This window comes from Osmerus mordax, chromosome 4 (assembly GCF_038355195.1).
Source record: "Osmerus mordax isolate fOsmMor3 chromosome 4, fOsmMor3.pri, whole genome shotgun sequence".
Classification (NCBI taxonomy): Eukaryota; Metazoa; Chordata; class Actinopteri; order Osmeriformes; family Osmeridae; genus Osmerus; species Osmerus mordax.
In genome coordinates, this window is record NC_090053.1 from 13,078,684 (window position 1) to 13,103,386 (window position 24,703).

At 43.4% G+C, this 24,703-nt stretch overlaps 1 protein-coding gene across 1 annotated transcript; it reads right to left on the reverse strand.

The window, feature by feature from the left end:
- Positions 1–229: 229 nt before the first annotated feature.
- LOC136941712 (proprotein convertase subtilisin/kexin type 5) lies at positions 230–22,768 on the reverse strand. The gene is made up of 16 exons (XM_067234269.1): positions 22,591–22,768; positions 20,858–21,061; positions 20,660–20,728; positions 20,499–20,538; positions 16,333–16,478; positions 5,211–5,405; positions 4,756–4,842; positions 4,401–4,599; positions 4,007–4,230; positions 3,667–3,909; positions 3,206–3,451; positions 2,878–3,073; positions 2,280–2,485; positions 1,997–2,097; positions 1,529–1,703; positions 230–815 (listed from the first exon to the last, which is right to left on the reverse strand). Exons 1-16 carry the CDS (start codon positions 22,766–22,768, stop codon positions 427–429), a joined length of 2,898 nt encoding a protein of 965 aa, XP_067090370.1. The 3' UTR covers positions 230–426.
- Positions 22,769–24,703: the final 1,935 nt, after the last annotated feature.

Sequence of the window (24,703 nt, forward strand, 5' to 3'; positions counted from 1 at the left end):
CAATCAACCAGACATCTATGGACAACTCAAAAAAGTCAACTCTGTCATAAGTATAATCAAATAACCACATTACCTTGAATTTCTTTTTGTTGGGTGATGCTGTCTCTTATTTAGGGCAGGTAACATCCATGACTTTCAACTTTTTTGACAATTTCAAACTGGATGTTCCTTAATAACAATCAGAGACCAGTTGTGGTCTAAAAAAAGTTTAAAAAATGAATTTATTGCATTGGAAAGCACATTAACAATTTCATATAACGACAATTTATACTAAACAACTTCTATTAACATCGAAAGATAAAAATAACCTGACTCCCCTTGAATTTTTCTAATATATAGACATGGATATCTATTTGAAACCTCTAACTTTCAGATCATAACATTGGGCAGTACAGTAAATGTACTACAGGCTGGGCTACACTGCATTTAGGATCTATTCAGATACGTGCTCTCATCCACGTCTTGGTCCTGTTCCTTGTTCTCGTCCTGGTCATGGATGAAGCTGTAGCGCCGGTACACAGAACCATCCTTACTGCTGTACACCACATCTGCCTCATCCCCACTGTCTGGCTCAGGCACACCATGGGGCATACTAGTGCTTCCACTGCCACTCAGTCTCTCGTAGCTCTGGCTCCAGCACAGCCTCTTCCTGGCACGGGCCTGGACCAGGCCAAACACAGCCAGTGCCAGGCCTAGTGCCAGCAGCAGGGACATGGGCAGGGCGGCCGAGGTGTGCTGGAGAGTTATAGTGGGCAATTGAAGGTCGACCGTGTGGCCACTCCCCGGCCTGGGCTCAGAGGCCTCCACACACAGTGCTAGCACATGGAAACAGAAGTTAGTCACTTACTGCTTGTCAAACATATCATGTTGGTTGCTATGTGAGTGATGAAATTAAAGTTGCAAAAGTTATACATTCCAAGTGTTCACAATGTCAATAACTCTGAGGGGATGTGATTAGTCAGTTAACTACACGTACACGTCTACTATTCCAAGTAAAGAGGAAACTGTTTCAAGGATAATAAGTTGAAAGACAAATAAGTATTCTGCCCCATCCTTAAATTACCGCATGTGTTGCTTGTGCAAATAACTTCAAAACAGAGAAGAGGAAGAGAATATGTGGAAGCAGGTGCGTTGTTAGACATGAAGCTCTACTGGGGGACAGGTGCCTCCTCATTATACATACAGTTCAGGGACATAAGTTTTATATCAGCTTTGGCAGGGATATCAATAGTTAATGTGTGCGTGCGCCACAATTTAAGAGCAAATCGTTTTTTGAGCTTCATGTAATATAATAGGACTATGTTGGACTCATGTTATTACTGTGTTTGAGTCCAAATAAGATGATCGGTTGGCCTATTGTTTAGAAACTTTCTTCAGTTTAGTAATGTTTTCTTAGCCTACCTCAATTCTGACTTGTGTGCCACACAGGGGTGTCTAGCGACACCCCTGTGTGGAAGTCAAGACTGCGTAAACACAGTAAGCCAGTTTGTCAACCAAAACTTGATATAAGCTCTTTGTGATACCCTACCAGAGTGGAGGTCACAGACACAGCAATCTGTGCTATTCTCCCCATCAGACTGGCAGCAGGGAGCACAGCGGTTCTCCACAGCATGGAGGGCAGAGTCAGCATAGCAGCTTAAACACTGGTTGGGTCTGGGACCAGTACAGTGTCTACATGAGCTGTCACATGGTTCACAGGTCTCCTTAAAGACATGGATGACAATGTTGGTGACAGAAAAGTATAGTAACCAAAAGTTCTCAGGACCTAATGAGAGGTGATTAATGTTGTCCACAGCATTATGCTGCTTCACTTAGAATGTAAATATTGTATCGCTTAACAAAAGCACTGAGAGCCAAAAACTGTTGTGGGGATAATGTGGCACCTCTGTTCAGTCTTAATTTATAATAAGATAGATGGCATCCCATTTTAATGTATTTACTTTCCCTTCTTTGCACTCCATGGCAAAATGAAATAGTGCTGTAACAAAGAACTCACATTCTCTGAAAAGTAGCGTCCTTCCTCACAGTGTGGGTAGCAGACATTGTTTTGTAGAGTGCTACCCCTGTCACACGTCAAACAGCCCTGGGGCGTGGAATCTGCAAACACACACACACTGTGAGCGCTTACAGAAAAATGAATTCAGAGGTCTCTGACGTAGGGGCACACATGGCACTGTTCCAAAGGCACTTCTATGGTGTGATTAAAGAACTGAAGTGAGCAGTGAGTACTAATGATCCCTCTGAGTACAGATACAGTATGTGGATAGTGTTTGGGTTACCTGTGCAGGTTCGGCAGCTGGTGTGACACTGTCTGCAGACATGAAGGAGTGGGTAGAAGCGATGTGGGCAGCGTTCCACACACAGCCTGGTCCCCTGGAGCTCCAAGAGGGGAGGCAGACAGACCCGACAGGACTCAGGCCCCGACCCAGAGCACAGTTCACATGAGGGATCACACTTCTCACAGTTGGAGCTCTTACTATAGTAGCTGAGGACAGAAGCAGTTTCCTGATTAATAAGTATGAATGCCTTCATTTTGACAGTATGCTACTGGAATAATAAGTTACAAGGAAAGAATGCACTGTTTGTTGAAAGGGAGTGTAAGGAAGATTCCAAACAGATGGCCAACACAAAATGTAAATTAAAAGATTGGGAAACAAGGCAAACGGTATTTGAGTTCCTTGTTTGTCACTCCTAAACATACGTCAGTTGATGACTGACAACCAGGATGAAGCATTGCATCAGAGAACAGGAGGGTGGTGGCATTAAGGTTTAAAAACACAAAACTCCAAAGGTTATGACTGTGCCTAATTTACAGTAAATGTTTGAACTTGTTGCAGGAACACCTCATGAATGTGATATGGCTTTATCATCCCTCACCCAGTGGGGCAGTTGGAAACACACAGGTGGAGGAGGTTGAAGTATCCTGAGGCGCAGGTCAGGCAGTCTTTAGGGGAGGCTCCAGAGCAGCTGGCGCACACGTGGTCACATGGAGAACAGAAGCCCAGCTCGGCCCCATCGGCCTGCTGTCTGGAGCTGTAGGTACCTGCAGGACACTCACTCACACAGGTGCTGTCTGAGAACAGATGCACAAATACACACAAAAAAACACACACACACACACTCACACACACTGCAATGTCACAAGAACGTTACACTCGCTGGTTCTGGTGTTCAAATGGAGGTAACCCTGGTGGAAGGTATTTACTTTGAAGGTATTTGGGCACAGCGCAGGTCTGGCACTCATTATGCCCTGGTCCTCCACAGGATTGGCAACAGCGGTGACAAGCTTTGCAGGTGAACTGGTCATCATGTAGGAATGTTCTGGGTGGGCAGTCTGTGTCTCCCGTTACCCCACACAGCAGTGTGTTTGGGTCCAGAACCAGACCCTTCTCGCACTGGGTACACTGGTTGGCCTCAGACCCAGAGCACTTGGCACACGTCTGGTGACACTCTACATAATCAATTAAAACACCAACATTTCCTTATTGTTTTGTGAACAATGACTGACTTTACAGTAGATAAATATTGACCATCAATCTCCTCCAATGTTTGCTAACATAAAATGACCAGCCCTAATATATCACCAATTAACACATTTACACAATCAGGTAACAGCTTGTGCTTGAAGACGGTCTTCCAGTGGGTTCTATGTTATTTTGCTCTCACCCTGGCATTCCATAACAAAGCTTTCATAATACGTCCCTGTGGGGCATTCTTTGGAGCAAATGCCCTGGTACAGCTTGGGAGTGAAAGCGGAGCAAGTTTCACAGTCGTCAGCCAGTGGCCCAGAGCAGCTGGCACATGTGGCGTGGCACTGACCACAGCGGCCCTCCTCCATGTCCTCATAGTAGCCCATGGGACAACTGGCTTTGCACACCCCATTTAAAATCAGGTACAGGAAACTGCACTCTATTAAACAATAAAAAAGAAAGGCAAAGGTCTGCCATCGAAATTGTATGACAGCTATAAATTGTTAGATAAGAATCAATCTCTGGCTATCACTCACTGAAACAGGTCCTGTCATCTGAGCAGATGTCACAATGGGCAGGACAGCGTCTACAGGTGCCATCATCCCGAGGGTAGGTCCTCAGGGAACAGTTGGGTCTGCACTGACCACTCTCCAGGAAGTGGTTGTCTGCACACGATAGGCACTGAGACTTGGTGCCTTCACAGGTCAGACAGGAGGTGTCACAGACCTCACACAAACTCTTCTCTTTCTCAAAGAAACCTCTGAAAACACCACATAGCACTCATGATTCAAATATACAGGGTTAGGATAAAACAAGTATTGGACAATTTCTTTCTGTCCACTATGGGTACATGTATGTAGAGAGACAGAAATGATATATCCACAAGACCACCCAGTGCAAACAAATCTTTGGCCAAGAAAGATGACTCACTCTGGGCAGTTGGACCAGCACCTCCCCAGGTAGAGGAACAGAGGGTAGCTGCCAGTGGGACAGCTGACACAGTTATCACTAGTCCGCTCACAGGTTTCACAGTTGGGGGAGCACTCCTCACACAGCTGGGAGGATGGATTAGCATAGGACCCTGAGGGGCAGTGATCCACACACGAACCCTCCTGGTCCAGAACATACCCTGCACCACATGGAGTGAGAGAAAGAAACAACAGAGACAGACAGAAAGACAATGAGAGATAGATGGACTTATTAGGCTTAAAAGTGAGATAAACAGTACATTATGTGGATCGAGGAGAAAGGGAGAGAGAAGGAGAGGAAGGGAAGGCCAGGCTACCTTCAAAACAAGAAGAACAGTCCAGGGCTTGAGGTCCAAAGCAAGTCTTGCAGGATGCATCACAGGAGTGACACTCAAGTTCAGATTCTTAGAGCACAGGAAAATACAATCTGTATTTATGATATCACACCCCTATCAAACCATACAGTTGAACCAACTGAACAGATAAGCAGAATTGAGTAAAAATTGAGTACTATTTGAATCTTTTCACGAGAGGGCAATATTGTGAGAGCTGTGAGTAAAGCTGGGCTGCTTGTGAGCATAATAAGAGACATGGTAAATTGTAAAACTGGGTATCAAGTAGACCAAAGTAGTTTTTGACTGTATGGTCTACAATAGATACCTTTCAACAAAGAAAACTGAGCCAAGCAAAAGTGTTTTAATTGGTCAAATCAAAGGACACTAAGTAGAAGTGATCTACATCCAGATGGACCAATGACAACTGGTTCACTCACCATCAAAAAACTGGTCCTGCCGGCAGTTGACCAGGGGGCACTGCCCATGTAGAGGGGCATTTCCACTGGGGCACAGGTCACAGTCAGCCCCCTGAGGACCGTGGCATGTCTGACAAGACCTGTGGCACACCTGGCAGCGCCCCCCACGGGGATCACTGAAGGTGTGCTGAGGACACTGCTTTACACACTCCCCCTCTGAGAGGGCAGGACAAAGGAGAAAATGTGAGAATTATCTTCTGACCCTTCTCTTTCTGTCCGAACACAGATCCACACAAAAGCGCACAGGTCCTCATTAGTATTTGTTTGTTTGTAAAATATGCACACGCTAAGATGAAACGTTAAAGTAAAAAAGAACTATGCTGGAACTGAAGTCCTCATCTTTCAAACAGAAACACATATTTTTTCACCCTTTCTCTCTTTTTATCTTCTCTTCTCTTTATCACTCTCCCCCGGTCTCTCCCTCTCTCCCACCCCTCACTTTCTCTCTCTTTCTCTCGACATTCCATCTGACTGCCCAGCCCTGAAATAATCATGAGTCTAAATCTGGTACTAACCCTGGAATTAGAGGATACCTACATAGATTATATGTTACAGTATGACATACCACAGCCCTTATCATTATACAATTCAGTAATAATACTAACTAGAGACTAACTAAAATGTTTGGGGTAATAGTTTGGCAATTTAAATAAGTATGCTTACTTATTATTTATGAACATTACATAGATTAGTGTAGTGTGAAGTGTAAATTCAAGTGTTCTCTTCTTACTTACTTGCTATTCTTCTCATACCCTGCAAAAGGGGATGGTCATAGTCTATGTGGCAGCCTCACATAGTTGAAACAGTTACATGAAAACCAAGAAACTGGTGTAGAAATTGTCCTAACCTATGTGACCCCTTAAGTTTTTCCATTCTAGTGATATTTTTAAGCATTTACTCATATTGCATTCATTCATAAAGAACCCACTTTGAAACGAGCAAATTTTAACAACGTTTTCACTGGCAGTATCTCAGCAGGAATCCCTATTCCAACATTACCATCTGCAAACTGAAAATATGCCTCCAAAAACTTAAATAAGCTTGAAATGTATTTTGGGAAAACTGGCTGTAATAACTCCAAGGACCACTTATAAGGTGAAATGAATACCAGGTAATGTCTAGAACATGAGTCATTTATTAACTTGCTAGGCCTCATCAAGCCCAAGCCTACATGTCTGACTACGTCCCATGCCCAGCTGCCGAGGTAACCACTGGTCCATACCGTCAATGCTACAGCACCACCTAGTGGCTCCTGTAGATAAAGATTTGCCTAAACCACATTACCACATGCCTCCCCCCTTGAGACAGCACTATGGACTTCCTATTTTACCATGTTTTAAATTATAAACCAATAGAACAATTTAAAACTCTAAACTAATAGAACACATTACTATGTAATACTAGGGTAGTACCCTTGTACCCTGGGTTAACACTAGGAACAGCCTTTAACTAAATACAGAATACTAAATAGAGGTACCCTACGGTGGTAAATGCAGTGTTCCAGGCTGTACAATGCTGACACTGAGTCTTCCTAAGGAACCAAACACTCGACGGGCTGTGATGTTTGTCTATGAGAAGATCCCTGTGCAGTTCGACCCTCAATTACACATTTGCTAGAACCATTTCACCGAGGACAATTTGTAAAGCAGGATTTGCTATGAAGCTGTTGCTGTAAAGAGGTGCTGTTCCGACCTTATGTTCATCACAACCGCAAGCTGTAGTATGATGTCGCTAACAGTTATTATCAATACTAACGTATACTGCCTGTATCTAGCATCGGTAGAACGTGTGATGATTTAGTTTATTGGCAATGGGGCTAACGTTATTTCATGTTCCTGACTGTGTTTCATTCAAATAAATAACCAGTGTTGTCATATAAATCTACAATTCAAGATGCATGTTTGTCCAGATCTATTTTTCAGCAAGATAGCTAGAACTAACTGAAGCTGAGTTGAATCCCGATAGTTTGTTTGCTAAGGTGTGCTAACGTTACCCACTGTGATGGAATTTTAGGATTTATAGGAATATAGCCTTGTTACAATGCATGTGCATGGGCGGAAATCCCGGGGGGGACACGACCCCCCCATCCTGGGAAAAATATGATTTGTCCCCCCCAATAAATCACTGTAAACATAACTATGTAATTTCAATAACATTGATAATATGCAATGAAAGCGCTTTGCTGATTATGGACACAATGGCGCTTTTTTAAGTTTAAAAAGATTGCGAACTCTGCACTTGGTCCCACAATGGTTTGATCCACAGCCCCAGCCCTCAGCAGTAATGCCTGCATATCTGTTTGTGTCGTTGGTGGCTGATGTCCAGTAAGTAGTTGTAAGAAAGGATTGGTTTGACAATTTATTTCTACCACTCAATACAATAAAACATTCATAACTGTCACAATTTTCGCTGCATTGGTCACTATCAGTAGCGGAGATAGCGTCAGTCAGGGGCCCCCCAAACGCCGCCGATCATGCGTCACGTTACGAGAAAGGGGCCCTTGCTTAGTGACACAATGCAGATAATTATCTGAAAGAAGCTAACTACGGATTCTGAGCTTGCGCTACCACATTCCGTTAATCCAGCTCTTTTTATCAAACGTAAGTTACGCAACAGTCACTTAACTCATATGGTAAACCAGCACAACAATAACAATTGCCAGGCAACAAAACGCTACATTCAGTGCCAACAAAGTTTCAGCCGTCTACGTCTCATTACAGGAGTATACTTTCAGGAGTATACTTACAGGAGTATACTTACTTCATGAACTGAAAGTGCACCACACAGGTTACTTTACAGTATTCAAAAGTAAACCTCAAATACACTATAAGTGTACTTTAAAGTGTACTAAATGACCTAAAAAGTGGGCCAATTCAGTTTACTTAGTACAAAATAAGTACACTTTTAGTACACTGCTAGTATACATTTACATTTAGTCATTTAGCAGACGCTCTTATCCAGAGCGACTTACAGTAAGTACAGGGACATACCCCCCGAGGCAAGTAGGGTGAAGTGCCTTGCCCAAGGACACAACGTCATTAGGCACAGCCGGGAATCGAACCGGCAACCTTCTGATTACTAGCCCGCTTCCCTAACCGCTCAGCCACCTGACTCCCTGTGTATACTCTTAAGTACCATGATAATAGTATACTTTTTATACTAAGTATACTTACAAAATATGCCTGCAATGTTCATCATGGGCAATAAAGTAAAAAAAATAAAAATACAATGCGGGTCACGTGAAAAAAGGATCCAAAGACTCGTAGAAAGACCGAGTCGGGAAATTAACGAATCGTTCCCTCTAGCGTTCCCTCTAGCTACCACTACAGAGCCTATGCAGGTCACGTGAAAAATTATCCAAATACTCGTACCCGAAGACCGAGTCGGGAAATTAACAAATCATTTCTTTTTACTTGGACGAGCCTACAGTGCAACAGTCCCGATGCGCGGCCACGAGAAAATGAACGAATCACTCTTTTACCCCCTTTCCACCAAAGTTAACCGGGAGCTAGTTCGGAGCTGGTGCTAGAGCCAGTTCAGAGTTGGTTCAAGAACAGAGCCTACTAAGAACCGGTTTGCTTTTCCATGGCCTAAAGAGCCACCACAGAGCCACGTCATTACGTCACTGTATACGTCTCATCTTTCCTAGAAACGCTAGCGCGGCAGCGCCAAACACAAAGCAGAGCCCGTCTAAAGGCTGTTTATTAATCCGAAGAACGTGTTTTCTTAGCTATTGCGCAATACCCTGGGGCCCGTTCTCTGTACGTCGCTTATTACATCCTAGATCAAATGACACATCCAAGATGACATCATCTTGCTTATCATGATCTGGCTAATTCGGTTCTTCGAACACACTTGTTGTTTATGATTAGTATAGCTGGATTGAGTTATACGTTGGTCTAAAAGGGGGTATGTATCGATAGTAGAAACCTTGATCAGCAACGCTGCTATTGGCTGCTCACATAAGTCTATGGCTGCTCACTGTGGCCAAAATGAGCGCCCTGTTTTTTCCGCAACAGAGCCAACAGAGCAACAGCTTGCTCGAAGGTTACTCCGAATTTGAAGATTTTATCAGAACGCCAGTGAACACCTCAAAGTCTGCAAAATCCAAGAAAGAGGGCTGGCTGGCAAAAAGTAGCAGACCAAATTAAATGTAGAGGAGTGACTAAAGAATATATTGTGCTTATTAAAGTTATGCATTGTGCTTATTAAAGTTATGAACTTAGAAGTGTGCTCAGGCTTAAACATTGGGTCTCACACTGAGTGTGGGAAGCAGGCTGTTCTTTGTGTCTCTATCTTTTCATTTTCAGAAACAACCTTGAATCTGGGTGGAGATGGCACCCGAGCAGGTGGGACGCGGAGGCAAGAACAACTCCCTGATGCACGAGAGAACAAGCTCAACCCTCTTTTCATCTTTCTGTTTTAATTGCACTGTATATTATATGCTGGGGAGGGAAAGATAGCCAGTTGGACTTCGTGAACCAGCCCAAACTCTGTTGCGGGTAGGGAAACTTAGACAACTCCAGAGCTCTGTACTTGTTGATTTCCAACTGCTGCATTAAAGCTGATATTATCGGACCTCTGCGACTCCAGAGCACTCTTTCTAGAACACAGATTTGTGTCATTGAATACCATCATTACATATTGGAATAGACACATAGAAAAATGAATCCTTCATGACCACGCGTTTTATCGCTTATTACAGTAAGCTTTTTTTTTCATACTTTCATATTTTCATTTATCATCTTTAATGTCATATGATGTGGTTTCAACAAATGTATTATGTAAATGACACCCTCACAAAAAAAGATCCTCTCAAAAAGTATAGGCTAGCATACTGTATCGCGCTGTGCTTAAGGAGCCTATCTATCACGAAATGAGCAATCAATTCGGTTTCATGTTAAAATTCTGATAATTATTCTTGCACCTTCTGCAACAGGTTCCTGTAGTAAAAATGGACAAGACATGTCTGTGACAGGCTTCCTGTATCACCTCTGCTTGTAAAGCCTCAATCTAATCGTGTTTACTTAAAATAAACCTGCTCCCGAGCAGGTTTAAGTTTACGGACCTGTTGCTATGACAGCAAGTCCAGGATGAGCTTCGAAGAACCGAACAATCCAAGATAATGACAAATCGTCAACAATCAAATCCAGCTAACTGAGTTAGCGACGTACGGAGAACTGGCCCCTGGACTCGCAGCAGTATGACAACACTGGCATTATCAGCGCAACATTTTATAAACTTTTGCTGTATAGTGCTTGTGTATTACATTTGTGTTAAATATAGGCTCAATAGCTCATAACATTTGTGTGTCATTTCACTCATTTGATAGGATTTTGATAAAACGCAGCAACTAGTATCTGCACTGCACTGCGATGCTAGCTAGGTTATCGAAAAGTCGGAGCAAATTTACAAATTAGCAGTTTCATCAATAAAATAAGCACATTTTCATCAACTACACTGCCCACTTCTCGTTACATTTTAATTCAGATGCTGATTTACAAGTACCGTTTAGCTGAAATATGAATTGTAAAGACTTAGAGCAATGGTGGTCAAAGGATTCTGTTTGTCTTGTTGGTCACGGTAACCCCGCCCCTGCCCCTGACGCAAGCGGTTCTTTCTTGGTTCACAATCTAGCCCAGCTCCGATGTGGTGCTTTTTGCGAACCACGTACGAACCGCTTTTCCGATTCTCAGTCTGTCGAAAGAGAAAGAACTGGTTCGCAGATTCGTCACAAATTCACATTAAAATATTACTGGCTATTTTCAAGTCGGATCTCATATTTGCTGCGGCGAATATGAAAGTATAAGCTGCGTACGCACTACATTACCATTAACGACAAAATAAATGGAGACAAAATAAAACATTTGCAGGCTCGCATGAAGTGGGATTCGATCGCACTAGAGCAAAACACATAATAGACCAAAGGCCATTGCTTTACACCACAAGCTATTCTAGCTCATGGAAATTACTCAAATCAGTTATGTACTTACTAACCACCTTGGCCTTCAGGTAACATCTTGATTTGGCTTCTTCTGGAACAACTGGTTACCATAGACACTACCCGAATGTAGGCTACTAATCACGTATTTGGGGTTTGTTCCGAGGCAATAGCCGTATTTACCCCGACATCGAAGCTCCTTCTAACACCACATATTAAAAATTCATACTAACGTCGCTGCTATCCCAGACAATACGATCAAAATACGCGTAACACAACATGGAAACATTCGTTTCCTATGTGATTTTGTGTAGCCTATGGCTGAGTGTTTCCTCGCTATATCTTTTGAAATAAATTCATTTCATAATTTTTGAACTGTAGGCAAAGCTGTATATTTGTTTCTCTGTTCCGTTGATCTCTCTTTTCTGTGTTGGAGTTCTTTTAAGAGGTTGATGGCATCAACATCCAGTCTGATAATAAAAGATCATTAACTTGAATTGTGTCTCTTCATTATAATACCCACACACAGGGCCGGAGTGGGACCACTTATCAGCCCGGGAGTTTCAGGCCCAAGACCGGCCCACTTTTCTTTGCAGCCTGCTTTGACTGGGGGTGAACTTTTCTGGGGGAGGATCATGATTACAGAAAGGGATCTTATTTTTTATATTGATACCAATTTTGAGAATGATTAACGATCCGAGTGTTAATCAGGCACGGAGCCAGACGATGTAAACATTCGGGGCTCAGCCCAAACCAACAACGTATTCTGGGTTTGATCTTATGCTAGAAAGGGAATTCCACACTTAATAAGAGCGCGCATGGCGCGCGATTGGCCATTATTTGAGCGCAAAATAGTTTTTTGAGTTTTATGTAAAATAAACACAGCCGTTTTTCAATTGGTAAAACCTTGTCTAGTGATGCCATCACTCCGGCCCTGCTCCCATCCATCCTCCCTGACGCGTATTGTTACGGTAGGGTCGCCCGGCCCAGCTATCGGTAGGCTATCTGAGAAAACCTTTTGGAAAAGATGGGCTATGGACCCAACCATCTCTATTTGAGAGGGGAGAACTCCATCACATGGTACAACCCATGCAGAGGCTGTCAAAATGCAGAACGCGTGTAGCCTATTTTAAGAGAAGATAGACTAACGTGGCAAATGTCAACAACAACAAAAATCCTCGACCGGCCCAAAAGTGAAGCGGCCCACCGGGTGAAGCGACCTGCCCACACACAGAAAATCCAGGTTGAATCAAGTAGCTAGCTACTGCTAATAGCCATTGTATGTTCATTTGCTAAGTGACAATTCAGATAGATAGTGAAATATTTGCTGTCTGAGAGATCCGAACTAAATAAATAAATGTAGAGTTAAGAGTAAATATCCGAAGAACGGCCGGTTGGTACAGTTTTGATTCATCGTCCAGACATCATCTGGAGGTAGGTTTCGATCAATTGCCGACGTCTCTGCGACGTCTTTCCAATGTGCAAACGATGTCTATACGACGTCGGCCCGATGTATATTGTATACGTCGGGCCGACGTCGGCAAGACGTATGTGTGCTATCTGGGTTGTCTATTCTTTGTTTGTCTATGGCCACACTGCAGCTACAATTCACTAAATCTCTCTTACTAATTATTAAACATCGCCCTCGAATTAACGCAGCCCTCGAATAAACGCCGCACCAAAAATGATCATTGTGTAATAAACGCCGCAGCGTTTAATCGATGAAATACGGTATGTTAGATTATAATAGGTTGCAGTCCTTTCTGCTGACAACAGGTGGGGCAACAGGTGGGGCGCCCCACCTGTTGTCAGCAGAAAGGACTGCAACAAAATTATGTTATTTTTTATTTCTCGAAGATTACTTCGTATAATTTCTTATCTATGAATATAGCATCTTCCTAAATTGCATATCATTCATTTGTGTTATTATTTTATTTCATGTTCATTGGTCCCTGCCTTGCTGCTTCAGACTGCGTTCTGCCGATTCGAGTTTGCAGTAGTCAGCCATAGGCTAATCGTGAAGGTTGGGCTCTGGTGGGGCTAGCCCCTCTCTCACAATGCAATGTACATTGGACGTGGGAAAGTATTAATACGCATGCTCAGAATGTAATGTAATGTGGATCACACAAATTTGATGCCAAGTGGGGCTGAGAGCCGGTAGCCCCACCACAGCGTCATTTCGTATTTCAGATCTGATTGGCTGTCTGTCTGTCTGGCTCCAACATTAGTCGGCAAGAAGAAGAGCGTGGTGGGGCTAGCCACTCTCTCACAATGCAATGTAGGCTACATTGGACGTGGGAAAGTATTAATACACATGCTCAGAATGTAATGTAATGTGGATCACACAAATTTGATGCCAAGTGCGGCAGGCAGCTGGTAGCCCCACCACAGCGTCATTTTGTATTTCAGACCTGATTGGCTATATTTCTGTCTAGCGCCAACGTTAGTCGGCAAGAAGAGCGAGGAGGGTAGATTTTCTTAGCTAGGTTAGCTTCACAAACTCCAGATAAGTTGAGAAAATGAATAAAGTGGATTTCATACTCGAGCACCGGTTATATACCCTTAAATATACCCTCTAAACCCTTAATTTGGAGGAGAAAGTTGAAGTAAAGCGACTTGGTGGTGCACATTAGCCACAATATTGTCATCGCTCAAACTGCTGGTAAAAGTAACCGCAGGTTTAACGTGGAGTGGTTTTTGAAAAAAAGTGGCTAACGGTTAGCATACAAAAGAAGGCACCTTTCTCTTCAAGTGAGCTCTCAGCCTTGGTGAGTGAAAGCATGTTTTATCATCCTGCCTTTGTGGTGCTGGTCCGTGCATTGGTCATATTTATGAGCTGGATCAATAGATATAGATAATGATGAGTGTCAGTGTGTCCATGCTTATCTATTAAGGTTGTTGTCATAGAATGGATCTGTATCCCTAAAAAGTTGTCTTTCCGCTTCGTCGTGGCCTTAAGTGGTGTTGAGCACATTGCTGTTCGCGTATGGCTCTGTAGGCACATTGGTTCTCAGCTTGGTTGCATTTCTAATTTAGGTTTGTAAATATGACAGTGGTAATTTTACATGTGTGTGAGAGAGAAGGAGAGCAATTACACAAGAAGGTCTCTCTCTCCAGTTTTTGTACTACAACACCTGGTAGAAGCAAGCCGCTCTGTTGTAAAAAAAAGAAATTGTGGAGCCACGCTGTTTGTTGATGTGTTAAATAAACACATCAGTAGCAAGAGGGAGTTTTGTAGCTTTACTGGTATGTATCCTATATTTTGAAATGGGTTTTGCCCCACAAATTTTTTTTACATATAAAAACACCACTGATCAATGCCAACTATAAAGTGCATTTCCTGCAGAAAATGCGTTGGAATGCTGAAAGCTGAAATGATTTATTTTTTAATTGGTGAAAATACAGAAATTAGAAATACCCGCAAGCTGAAATTAATTTAAAAAATGTGTGAGTCACACAAAAGAGGCAGTGTGGAATCTGAACTGCATCTTCTAACAATGCTAAGAGCTGAAATACAATGCGTGAGAAGCTGAATGCTGAACTGTTAAACTGTAGAAGTAGTAGAAGAAGTAGAATATTCGTTTTAGTAGCTGAAATTATAGTTGGGATAGTAATAGCTGTAGCAGATACAGTAGTATCAGTGGCGTAGTAGAACAAAACAGTTCCATTAACAATAGTAGTAAAAGAGAATTAGTAGTTGTAATAGTGGCATAAGATATAGCAGCAGGTGCAGTAGTAGTAGCAGCTAGTGGTGTACATTTACATTTTGTCATTTAGCAGACGCTCTTATCCAGAGCGACTTACAGTAAGTACAGGGACATTCCCCCGAGGCAAGTAGGGTGAAGTGCCTTGCCCAAGGACACAACGTCATTTTGCAGAGCCGGGAATCGAACCGGTAACCTTCAGATTACTAGCCCGACTCCCTAACCGCTCAGCCACCTGACTCCCTGTAGTAGTGCTCTTAGTCTTTTAATGAGATGAGTTGACTGAATATCTCCGTCTTGTGACTCCACTAATCAGCTAATACCAATCACCTGTGTGAGAGACTGAGTGGCATGAAATACACATTTCAAATTGAGTTTTGGTATCTATTTGCTGGGGCATATTTTGAAAATTAAATCTCAAATGTCTATTTCTTTTTCATTTTAATTAAGTGAAAGATTGAGCACTCTTGAAGAAGAAAATTAAAATGCAAATAGGATGATTGATTACTAATTTCATTTATGAGTCAAATAATGCAGCCACATTCTTAAAATGAAAAAGCATTTCTGCAAATGCATTTCAGCTTCCATAGCTGAAAGGTGTCACGGAAGAAATAGAATAAAAATATGAAGAAGTTGAATAAAGATTCAAAGAACAATACTTGGAATGCTGAAGCAGCATTCCAACAATAATCAGCAACCTTTTATAAAAGGTTAGCATTCACATTCCACCTGCAGTTCACTGTGGATGGCATCTCACACAACTCCTGCTGCTGCAGTAGGCCTACACCCACCCCCCCCATTCTGACCAGTCCTTTTTGAATGCTTCCTGTATTCATATACCATGTGCTTTAGGATGACAATAAGCATGTGATTTGCAAGGCAAAAGAAGACTCATTGCCTAGGCTTGTCTATAACCAGGAAGATTGATGACCCTCATGCGTACAGTAAGTACACTGATTTTGTAGGATGTGTAAAACACTTTTATTTACCTACGTACATTGTGTCATTATTCAGACTCAAAGGCCCTGGCCTGGGCTGCGTTTCCCAATAACGATGGATCGTAGCAATGATCGAGCAAAAAACGAAACCATCAATATTTCTTACATGTGTTTCCCAAACATGCTCGTAGGAAGGGCTGTGTTTCCCGAAAGCGTCATAAGCCTAAGTTGATCGTAGAATCCATCGTACAACGAATCTTAGTTTTACGGGCCGTTCCCAAAGACACCGTAGCTAAAGTGTCTCTTGAAAATTCATAGCTCTTGAAAGCGCATAGATTAGCCTAATCCTTACGATCCATCGTTATCGGGAAACGCAGCCCTGGATAGTTCCACCTTGAAACTAGAACTGAGGCTACAGCAAGAATATTGTTTTCAATTCTCCTCAACTCACTGAAAGGAAGAAACAGTAGATAGAACAGAGCAGAAGAAAGGTGCAGTACCGTTGAGGTAGTATCCAGCCTGGCAGGCAAGACAAAGGGAGTCCCTCCTGCAGTCAATGCATGGAGCTGGGCAGGGCAAACACCCCCCCCTGCCCTGCTCTTCGTAGGTCGTCTGGGGGCAGTGACGGCGACACTGGTGCCTAAACCTGAAAAAACAAAACTCCTTAAAAAGCGCAATTTCAAATCAGGGATCCTTACTTTGATAAGGCACTGCCTCTCTTTATGTAAAGGACAAAAGCATGGCAGGACAAAGCATTCCAGAGATCAAACACCTGCTGTGTGATCTGCTGTGATTTAATAGCATACATCACTTTGAAAGCCTGTAGATGTTGCTACAGGCCATTAGTTTACAGCTGGATAACTCTAAGACTTGATGGATCGTAACCAGAGAGGTAACAGCCCCCTGCATGTTAAGTCTCATCCCATCATGCACTGCACACATGCATTGTCTCCTTCAATGCATTCCCCAGAGCCCTGACTACCAAACATCAAACCAGTTGGAAAACCTAGATGAACACATGATTGCCTCTGTTCAAGGCTCTCATAATTCTATTCGCTCCATTATAAAAAGAAAGATGACTATTGGCTCTATCGTGAAGCCTAAAGGCACAGTCTGGCAATTAAAGTGTCACAAAACTGGCAATTGTTTCCCCTAGGTTTACAGCTTTTACAGGGGGGGGGGGCAGCGGGGGGGGCTGACCATGTAGAGACAGAAATGACATGCCGTTGTGTAAATAAAGATAAATAACATAAGACTGTTTAGTTTGTTTAATAAAATAGCAAGCTATAGACCTGTTTTGTAGGAAAGGTAACCTTAAATGACTTATTTTGTGATCTGGCACTATATATATATATAACTTGACCTTCCAGGGGGGCGGGGGGTGCCTTGGGGGGGCGGGGCGCCCCCCTAATATAATGGTAGGGGAAACACTGCTGCCCTTCCCACCCAGGAGGCCTCCCCCCCTCTACAGTGACGACTCTCTCCATTCAGGAGGGTGAAGTTAACAGACTTTTCAAGAGGCAGAATCCCCGCAAAGCAGCTGGGCCGGACTCTGTCTCTCCAGCCACCCTCAAGCACTGCACTGACCAGCTGTCTCCGGTGTTTACCTACATCTTTAACGCCTCCCTTGAGACATGCCATGTGCCAGCCTGTCTCAAGTCCTCCACCATCATCCCTGTGCACAAAAAGCCAAGGCCAACAGGACATAATGACTACAGACCCGTCGCCCTGACCTCTGTCGTAATGAAGTCTTTCGAGCGCCTGGTGCTGGCACACCTTAAATCCATCACTGACCCTCTACTGGATCCCCTGCAGTTCGCCTACAGAGCCAACAGGTCTGTGGATGATGCAGTTAACATGGCCCTCCACTTCACCCTACAGCACCTGGACTCCCCAGCATCCTATGCCAGGATCCTGTTTGTGGACTTCAGCTCTGCCTTCAATACCATCATCCCCGCCCTGCTTCAGGACAAGCTCTCCCAGCTGAACGTGCCTGATTCCACCTGCAGGTGGATCACAGACTTCCTGTCTGACAGGAAGCAGTGCGTTAAGCTGGGAACACAAGTCTCTGACTCCCGGTCCATCAGCACCGGATCACCTCAGGGCTGCGTCCTTTCTCCTCTGCTCTTCTCCCTGTACACCAACAGCTGCACCTCCAGTCATCCAGTCAACCAGACACCACCCTTATTGGGCTCATCTCTGGTGGAGACAAGTCTGATTATAGGTGGGAAGCGGCCAACCTGGTGACCTGGTGCAGCCAGAACAACTTAGAGCTCAATGCTCTTAAGACAGTGGAGATGGTTGTGGACTTCAGGAAGAACACAGCCCCACTCACCCCCATCACCCTGTGCGACTCCCCAGTCAACACTGTTGAGTCCTTCCGCTTCCTGGGCACTATCCTCTCCCAGGACCTCAAGTGGGAACTGAACATCAGCTCCCTCATCAAGAAAGCACAACAGAGGATGTACTTCCTTCGGCAGCTGAAGAAGTTCAACCTGCCAAAGACAATGATGGTGCACTTCTACTCAGCCATCATTGAGTCCATCCTCACCTCCTCCATCACCATCTGGTACGCTGCTGCCACTGCCAAGGACAAGAGCAGGCTGCAGCGTATCATCCGCACTGCTGAGAAGGTGATTGGCTGCAATCTGCCTACCCTCGAGGACCTGCACACCTCGAGGACCCTGAGGCGAGCGAGGAAGATTGTGGCCGACTCCTCCCACCCTAGACACTCCCTGTTTCAGTCACTCCCCTTCGGCAGAAGGCTGCGGTCCATCAGGACCAATACCTCACGCCACAAAAACAGTTTCTTCCCTTCCGCTGTTGGCCTCTTCAACAAGGCCAAGGGACCACAGTGACTCTAATGACTTCCTGCTTAAAACACACTGCTTTTTGCACTGCATTACAAAATTGTATCTTGTACATTTGTATTTTTTGTAATATTTGTATTTTGATATTGTAATTTACGGCAACTTATATTTTATTTTATTGTATATTTAATTTAATTCTAATCCAACTTAGTACTGCTAGTTTATGTACCCTTAGTATAGATAGTCCACATATTTAAATTTTAGGTCCCTATATGTTTATTGTTTGCACCTTCCTGCCAAAGCAAATTCCCTGTCTGTGCAAACTTTCATGGCGAATAAATCCCATTCTGATTCTGATGTGTCTAGCCTTGGATGCCTACTGAACAAAACAGAATCCTGTCAACAGAAAAAAAACTATTAACTTTGAGGATTTCATTACAATGCTACAGTACAGTAGCATTGTGAAGCAATCTTCCTCACAAGCTCCCTCGTGAATGAAAGGCTGACCACTGAAGCTCAATGAAAGCCCTTCCCTACACTTCCTGCTTCGTTGCCGTGGCGTTGAGATGGTGGTGCTACGGCTGTTTGAGGAGAAACAGCTGGCGGAGCCACACTGCATCCATCACCCTCACAAAAGCAGCTGATAGAGAGCAGGCCCAGCCTGGGTGCCAACAGGAGGCTGTCCTGGATACCACACTCCCCAGTGCTGGAGAACTTCTCTGTGCAAACATTAGTCTGCTCGTTCACCGAGGAGACAGCATCAGCATTTCCAGCCCCCAAAGTTTCTTTCACATCTCCACTCTGAGTTCAAATGAGGAGAAAGCCTAAATCATCGGTGACTTTGCCACAGGTTTCACGTACACTGACATTCTGAGATGAAAACGGTCCTTTGTGCAGAAATGGAATGGGATATGCAAAGGCCATCAGAATGCAAAGTTACACTGATAGTTGCAGAAGATGCAATGTTCAGCCGCACCTGTGAAAGAACAATAACAATACATTGCAGAAAAGAGTCCACCCAACAATAATGCACCTGCTTTGGCCAGGCATTAAACCTCTACAACAGCACCATAACTCTCTAGACAAATGGGCTGGAACAAATAAATGCGTGTGTGAGAGAGAGTGTGTGTGTTGGGGCGGGTGGTGTGTGAGTAGAAGTGTGTGTGTGTGTGTGTGTGTGTGTGTGTGTGTGTGTGTGTGTGTGTGTGTGTGTGTGAGAGAGAGGACTGAAGCAGGTTGCTGTTCTTTGCTAAACCTACGGCTCAGGTAACAGGGCACTCTGTGCACTAGGTAACTTGATTCGGCAACAGGGGGCCTAAACATGGGGGAGAGAAGCACAATTGAAGATTTGTTCTTCCACTGCAGCCTTTGTAAATCTGGATCTATGTGAATAGGATGGAGCAGGTAAGACAACAAGCTGACACATAAATGTCCCTGTTTTGCTATATTAATGTATCTGATCATGGTATACATATGAAGGTGTATGTTTGGTTAGGTTCTGACTTGTGTTGGAAAATATCAGACTGAGTAAATTATCTTCAAAGAGGAGAGATTCAAGGCAGCCTAGGAAAACTCAATCAGAGCATAAAAATTATTCATGGATACTTACCATTTATCATTTACAATTTTAAAAGCCTTGATGGTCTGGAAGAAAAGTACTTTTATTATTGGACCCAATTCTAGAAATATACACAGAGATTAAGGATGTGTCCTGATCATCTGTGTTTCACCATCCATTCCATCGTTTGATATAGCTGCTGACACCGGAGGTTATCTCACTACAGAGGCAGTGGGGAGATAACAGAGCAGGCTACTAGACTACAGAAGAGATTGATGACTGAGACAAGGACACTTACAGAAAGTAACCTTCTATGCAGCTGTTGCAGATCTCAGGGTCTTCTGGGTGAAGAAAGACAAAGAGTGAAGAGGTAAAATCAAGCCAGGGAGATGGGGGGGTATAGATCTAGGCGATAACCACTTCCATTGAGGGATGATAGTCAGGAGACCTGTGAATTACCTGTGGAACACGTTTTACAGCCCATCTCACAGTCGAGACATTCTCCTGTTTCAGGATCCTGAACCTGGCCTGGAATATGGAGACACAGAGCACCTGTCAGCACTCACATATACACAGCATAGGGTTCCTAATAGCACCAGGCTAATCCTCTGCATTTGTTCTTCCTCTTCCTCTCACACCTCCCTCTTGTTGACTTACCCATATCACAAAAGGCTGTTTGGCAGACTCCATTCTGAAGCCTGTAGTGTTCCCTGCATTTGGCACAAATGCTGCCATCATTGCAGAGCTCACAGTTGGTGATGCAGGGCAGGCAGGCATAGTGAGCCCTGTCAGGGTAGAGTCCCCGGGGGCAGTATGTCTGACAGTGACCTTGGTGGAGGAAGCGCTCATGTCCATCTTCATCTGTGAGGAGTACAGGTACACGAGACCGGTTTATGTAAAGATCCCTCCTCTTCCTCCACCAAGGTCACTCCAGGAATGCATTGACCACAAAGCTCTACTGACAGGAAATACCTCTTCATACCGGGGGCTCTTGCGGGAACGAGAATCAATGCCTTCCCCCCCACCCCACCCCCGCCGACCCAGCGTAAATAACAGTGCTGACTATCACATGAGCTGGGGGATATCTGAACAGGCTGCTAACTGTGGGAAAGTTCAATGCCTTCTACAACCAATGTTATGATGTGACTTACTGTGATAGAATGATGTGATTAAATCTTAAAGATCTGCCAGTGGTTATAACAGATAACCGACTAATAAGATGTCTGACAAAAACATGAAGGGGTTGCCATTCTTCAGTGTTCTCCTGATATGACCTGTTTGTAATTTGAGACATGGTGAGGACACGACTCAGATTGACTGATGTTGCTGTGGCTAACAGATGTAATCAAGGGCAATCAACAGCGAATCAGAGCTGTGGGCAAACACTGTTGTGTGTCTTAGCCCACTAATGTATGCACTGGAACCTGCCCCGTGCCCAGCTCATCCACCTGGGGCTGGTCTCAGAACTGCTGCTGAGTTACAGCCTTGTCACATCTACTCCTTGCAGCAGCGAGAACATGGGAGACAGGAGGAGAGGCCCTCCAGCCACTTTCCTCCCTAGACTGCCACATCTCTCTCCCTTTCTTTGTCCCTCTCTTTCTCTCTCTCTGTCTCTGCCTATCTGTCTCTCTCTCTCTCACACACACACACACACACACACACACACACACACACACACACACACACACACACATTGAAGGATATTGTGGGAGGACTTTCATAAGTTAACTCCTGTGAGCTGTGACAGTAGTATCACTAAACCGTGGCTTGACAATGAGTCCCTTCAGACATGGTCAGGTTTCACAGAAGAGGGGCAAGAAGTGATCACATGATTTCAACCTTATGTTTACAGATGGAACATGAGAAATTATGTTTTTGTGTTATACTATAACACAAACACAACACAGTCAGCAACCACTGGTTATTTTCATCTAAACAAGTGTGGAAAGATAAATCTGAGGGTTTTGAACAGTGTAACCATTAAACAACCCTGTCATTTGGATTAATGAGTGTCTTTGTTTGATTGTGGCAGCTGTGCAGTCACAAATCAGGCTACGAGAGTGTCCTATACAGAGGGAAATCAAGAAGCTGGCATTCAAGCGCACTGGATTGTATTTTCCAGATACCTCCAAATGAAAAACATCATATGACACATGTAGTAACTATGTAAACCAGACTTACAATGAATTACCTCAAAAAACAATGTATTGTTATGAAGTCTGGCGCCTTCTTCCAAGCTATGATTTTTACTTGTTCACAATATAAACGAAAAACATTGTATTAAAGGGCCAATACAATTGCCTTAGGTCTGTACATTGACGCTTCAACTCTCCCTATTTATAGATGCTATATTAAGTGTGACAAGACGCTATAAAAAGATGAATCCTTACCAACACCACAAGATGTGCAATCGAAGAGCTCATGCCCGTCACACTCTGTGCAGGTGGGGTGACAGAGAACGCATTGGTTATTTAAGGCGAACTGTCCACTTGTACAAGCAAGCAATGTAGGTTTGCTACGAATGTATCCAACGCAGTAAAAAAATATTAACAACACTGAAGTCTTCATGGCGACTTTTTAATTCGTAGAGGGAAGTTTACAGATGCACTGTCCGCGTCCTCCAAAAGCAGGGTTTTTCTAAGTCTTGCCACCAGAAGGCATGCAAGACAAAACTTGCTTGACGAGTTCTATGAGGTATGACTGGTCAATGAGTTAGCCTCGTAGTAAATACATATTGTGGTTGTCCTTGTGAATGTGAAATGAGTTACGAGTATATATTATTAAGTATATTGCAAGAAATGGTACGTAATCTGTCATTGGACATTAGGTATTGTGAGTTGTGAGTTAGTGTACATTAAAGAAACATTAGTTGTAATTTAATTAGCTGTCCCCTCAGCAACAGCAGCCTTTCAGACCATCCGTTGGACTTTCCAAATAATAAAAGCCGTGCAGAAATGGAAGAATTTAAACAATTCCATAATTTCAAAGTCAGCCATCAAACGTAATCTTCAGAAATTGTATGTTACTTTGTAGACCTTTCAGCAGTCAGGGCAAGACATTTAGTTATCAGACGTTTCCGACGAGGGCGTATCCTGACGTGGACTGACGTCACTCGACGGTAGAGCTCTGAGAAGGCGTGACTTCGTTCTTCTGCTGCAGCGGAGAATTATGACAAGAGAATGAGAAGATAGCGGCAGTCAGAGTGGGCGCCTAGAAATAAGCCAGAAGGAAATATCACACTACTGAACTATTATTGTAAACATCACGATGCGGAGTAATGACCGGAATTAAGACGGTAAGGTTGGAATTCATTATTTCAGAAACTGTGTGGTTTTATATAATAAACCACTGCAGACCCGGCGCAGGTGCAACTGTATTTTCAAGAACGTGACACTGTACAGTTTCCATTTCAATATGTATGTTTCGAATGATAAGTTTCCTCATGAAATGAAAATAGTGAATTGAGTACGCAATGTCAATACAGTGATACATTTATATTGTGTAAATATTGTTTCATTGGAAGGCTTTCAAGTGTAGCTATCCTATTCTGAAAATACTTGGAGGGGGATATCTCTCCAAGAGCTTAAAACTATCATGTATTTAGGACTGTTGTCTGGAATATGTTACATCATAGGATGTAAATTAGATTGTGAATGACAGTAAAGGGAGATTGTAGTTTATTGTTTTTGTCATAGGCTGTATTAGGCTCAGTGTCGATATGACAGTGATGATGAAATTAAAATTCAGTATGCTCAACTGTTGATGCTACAAATAGCAATGTGACAAAAGATTGTTATTGATTCAAATCTGTGCTTGACTTTTGGTTTTGGTTTTGTGCTGTACTTTAGTCCCCTTGATGATGTATGACTCCAGACAGACACACAGACAGACAGACAGACAGATGTCTGGCATAGTTATAGAATAGTTTGAAGTAATCTTCGATACAAAAAATGACAGAAAATAACTTTTGTTTTCACTTTAGAGTTGTACTTAGATTGTCTTTATATGATTATGGATGTTAAAATGAATCTTGTCAGACCATCAGAATGTTTAGACCCTTACAAATCCAGTAAAACAGAGCTGGAATATGTGTGAGATGGCTTAATGACACTTGACAGTGATTGGAAGACAGATGGAACAATCAAGCCAAATCTCCAAAGGGGTTGCACCCCTGGCTGGCAGTACAGAGGCCCTCAGCCACACTGGCCCTCTGTCCTCTAGCTACTATCCTCCTGTGGAGAGTGTCTGGCACCTGATTACTTAACACAATAAACACAGTCTACGTCAGTGACACTTAGCTACAGAAAAACAGACCAAGACTGACTGCTGTTGTTTGGCCCAGTTGGGCTTTCTTGTCACTGTAGCAATATGTCTCTGAAAATGCATGTTCTGTTGACAGTCACAAACGCGCTGCTGTGAATGCAGGAATTTTTGGGATAAAATGTGTCAATGTGCTTGAATATCCTGTTGAAGCCTGAATTATTTTGGCAGGGTGGAATGTAC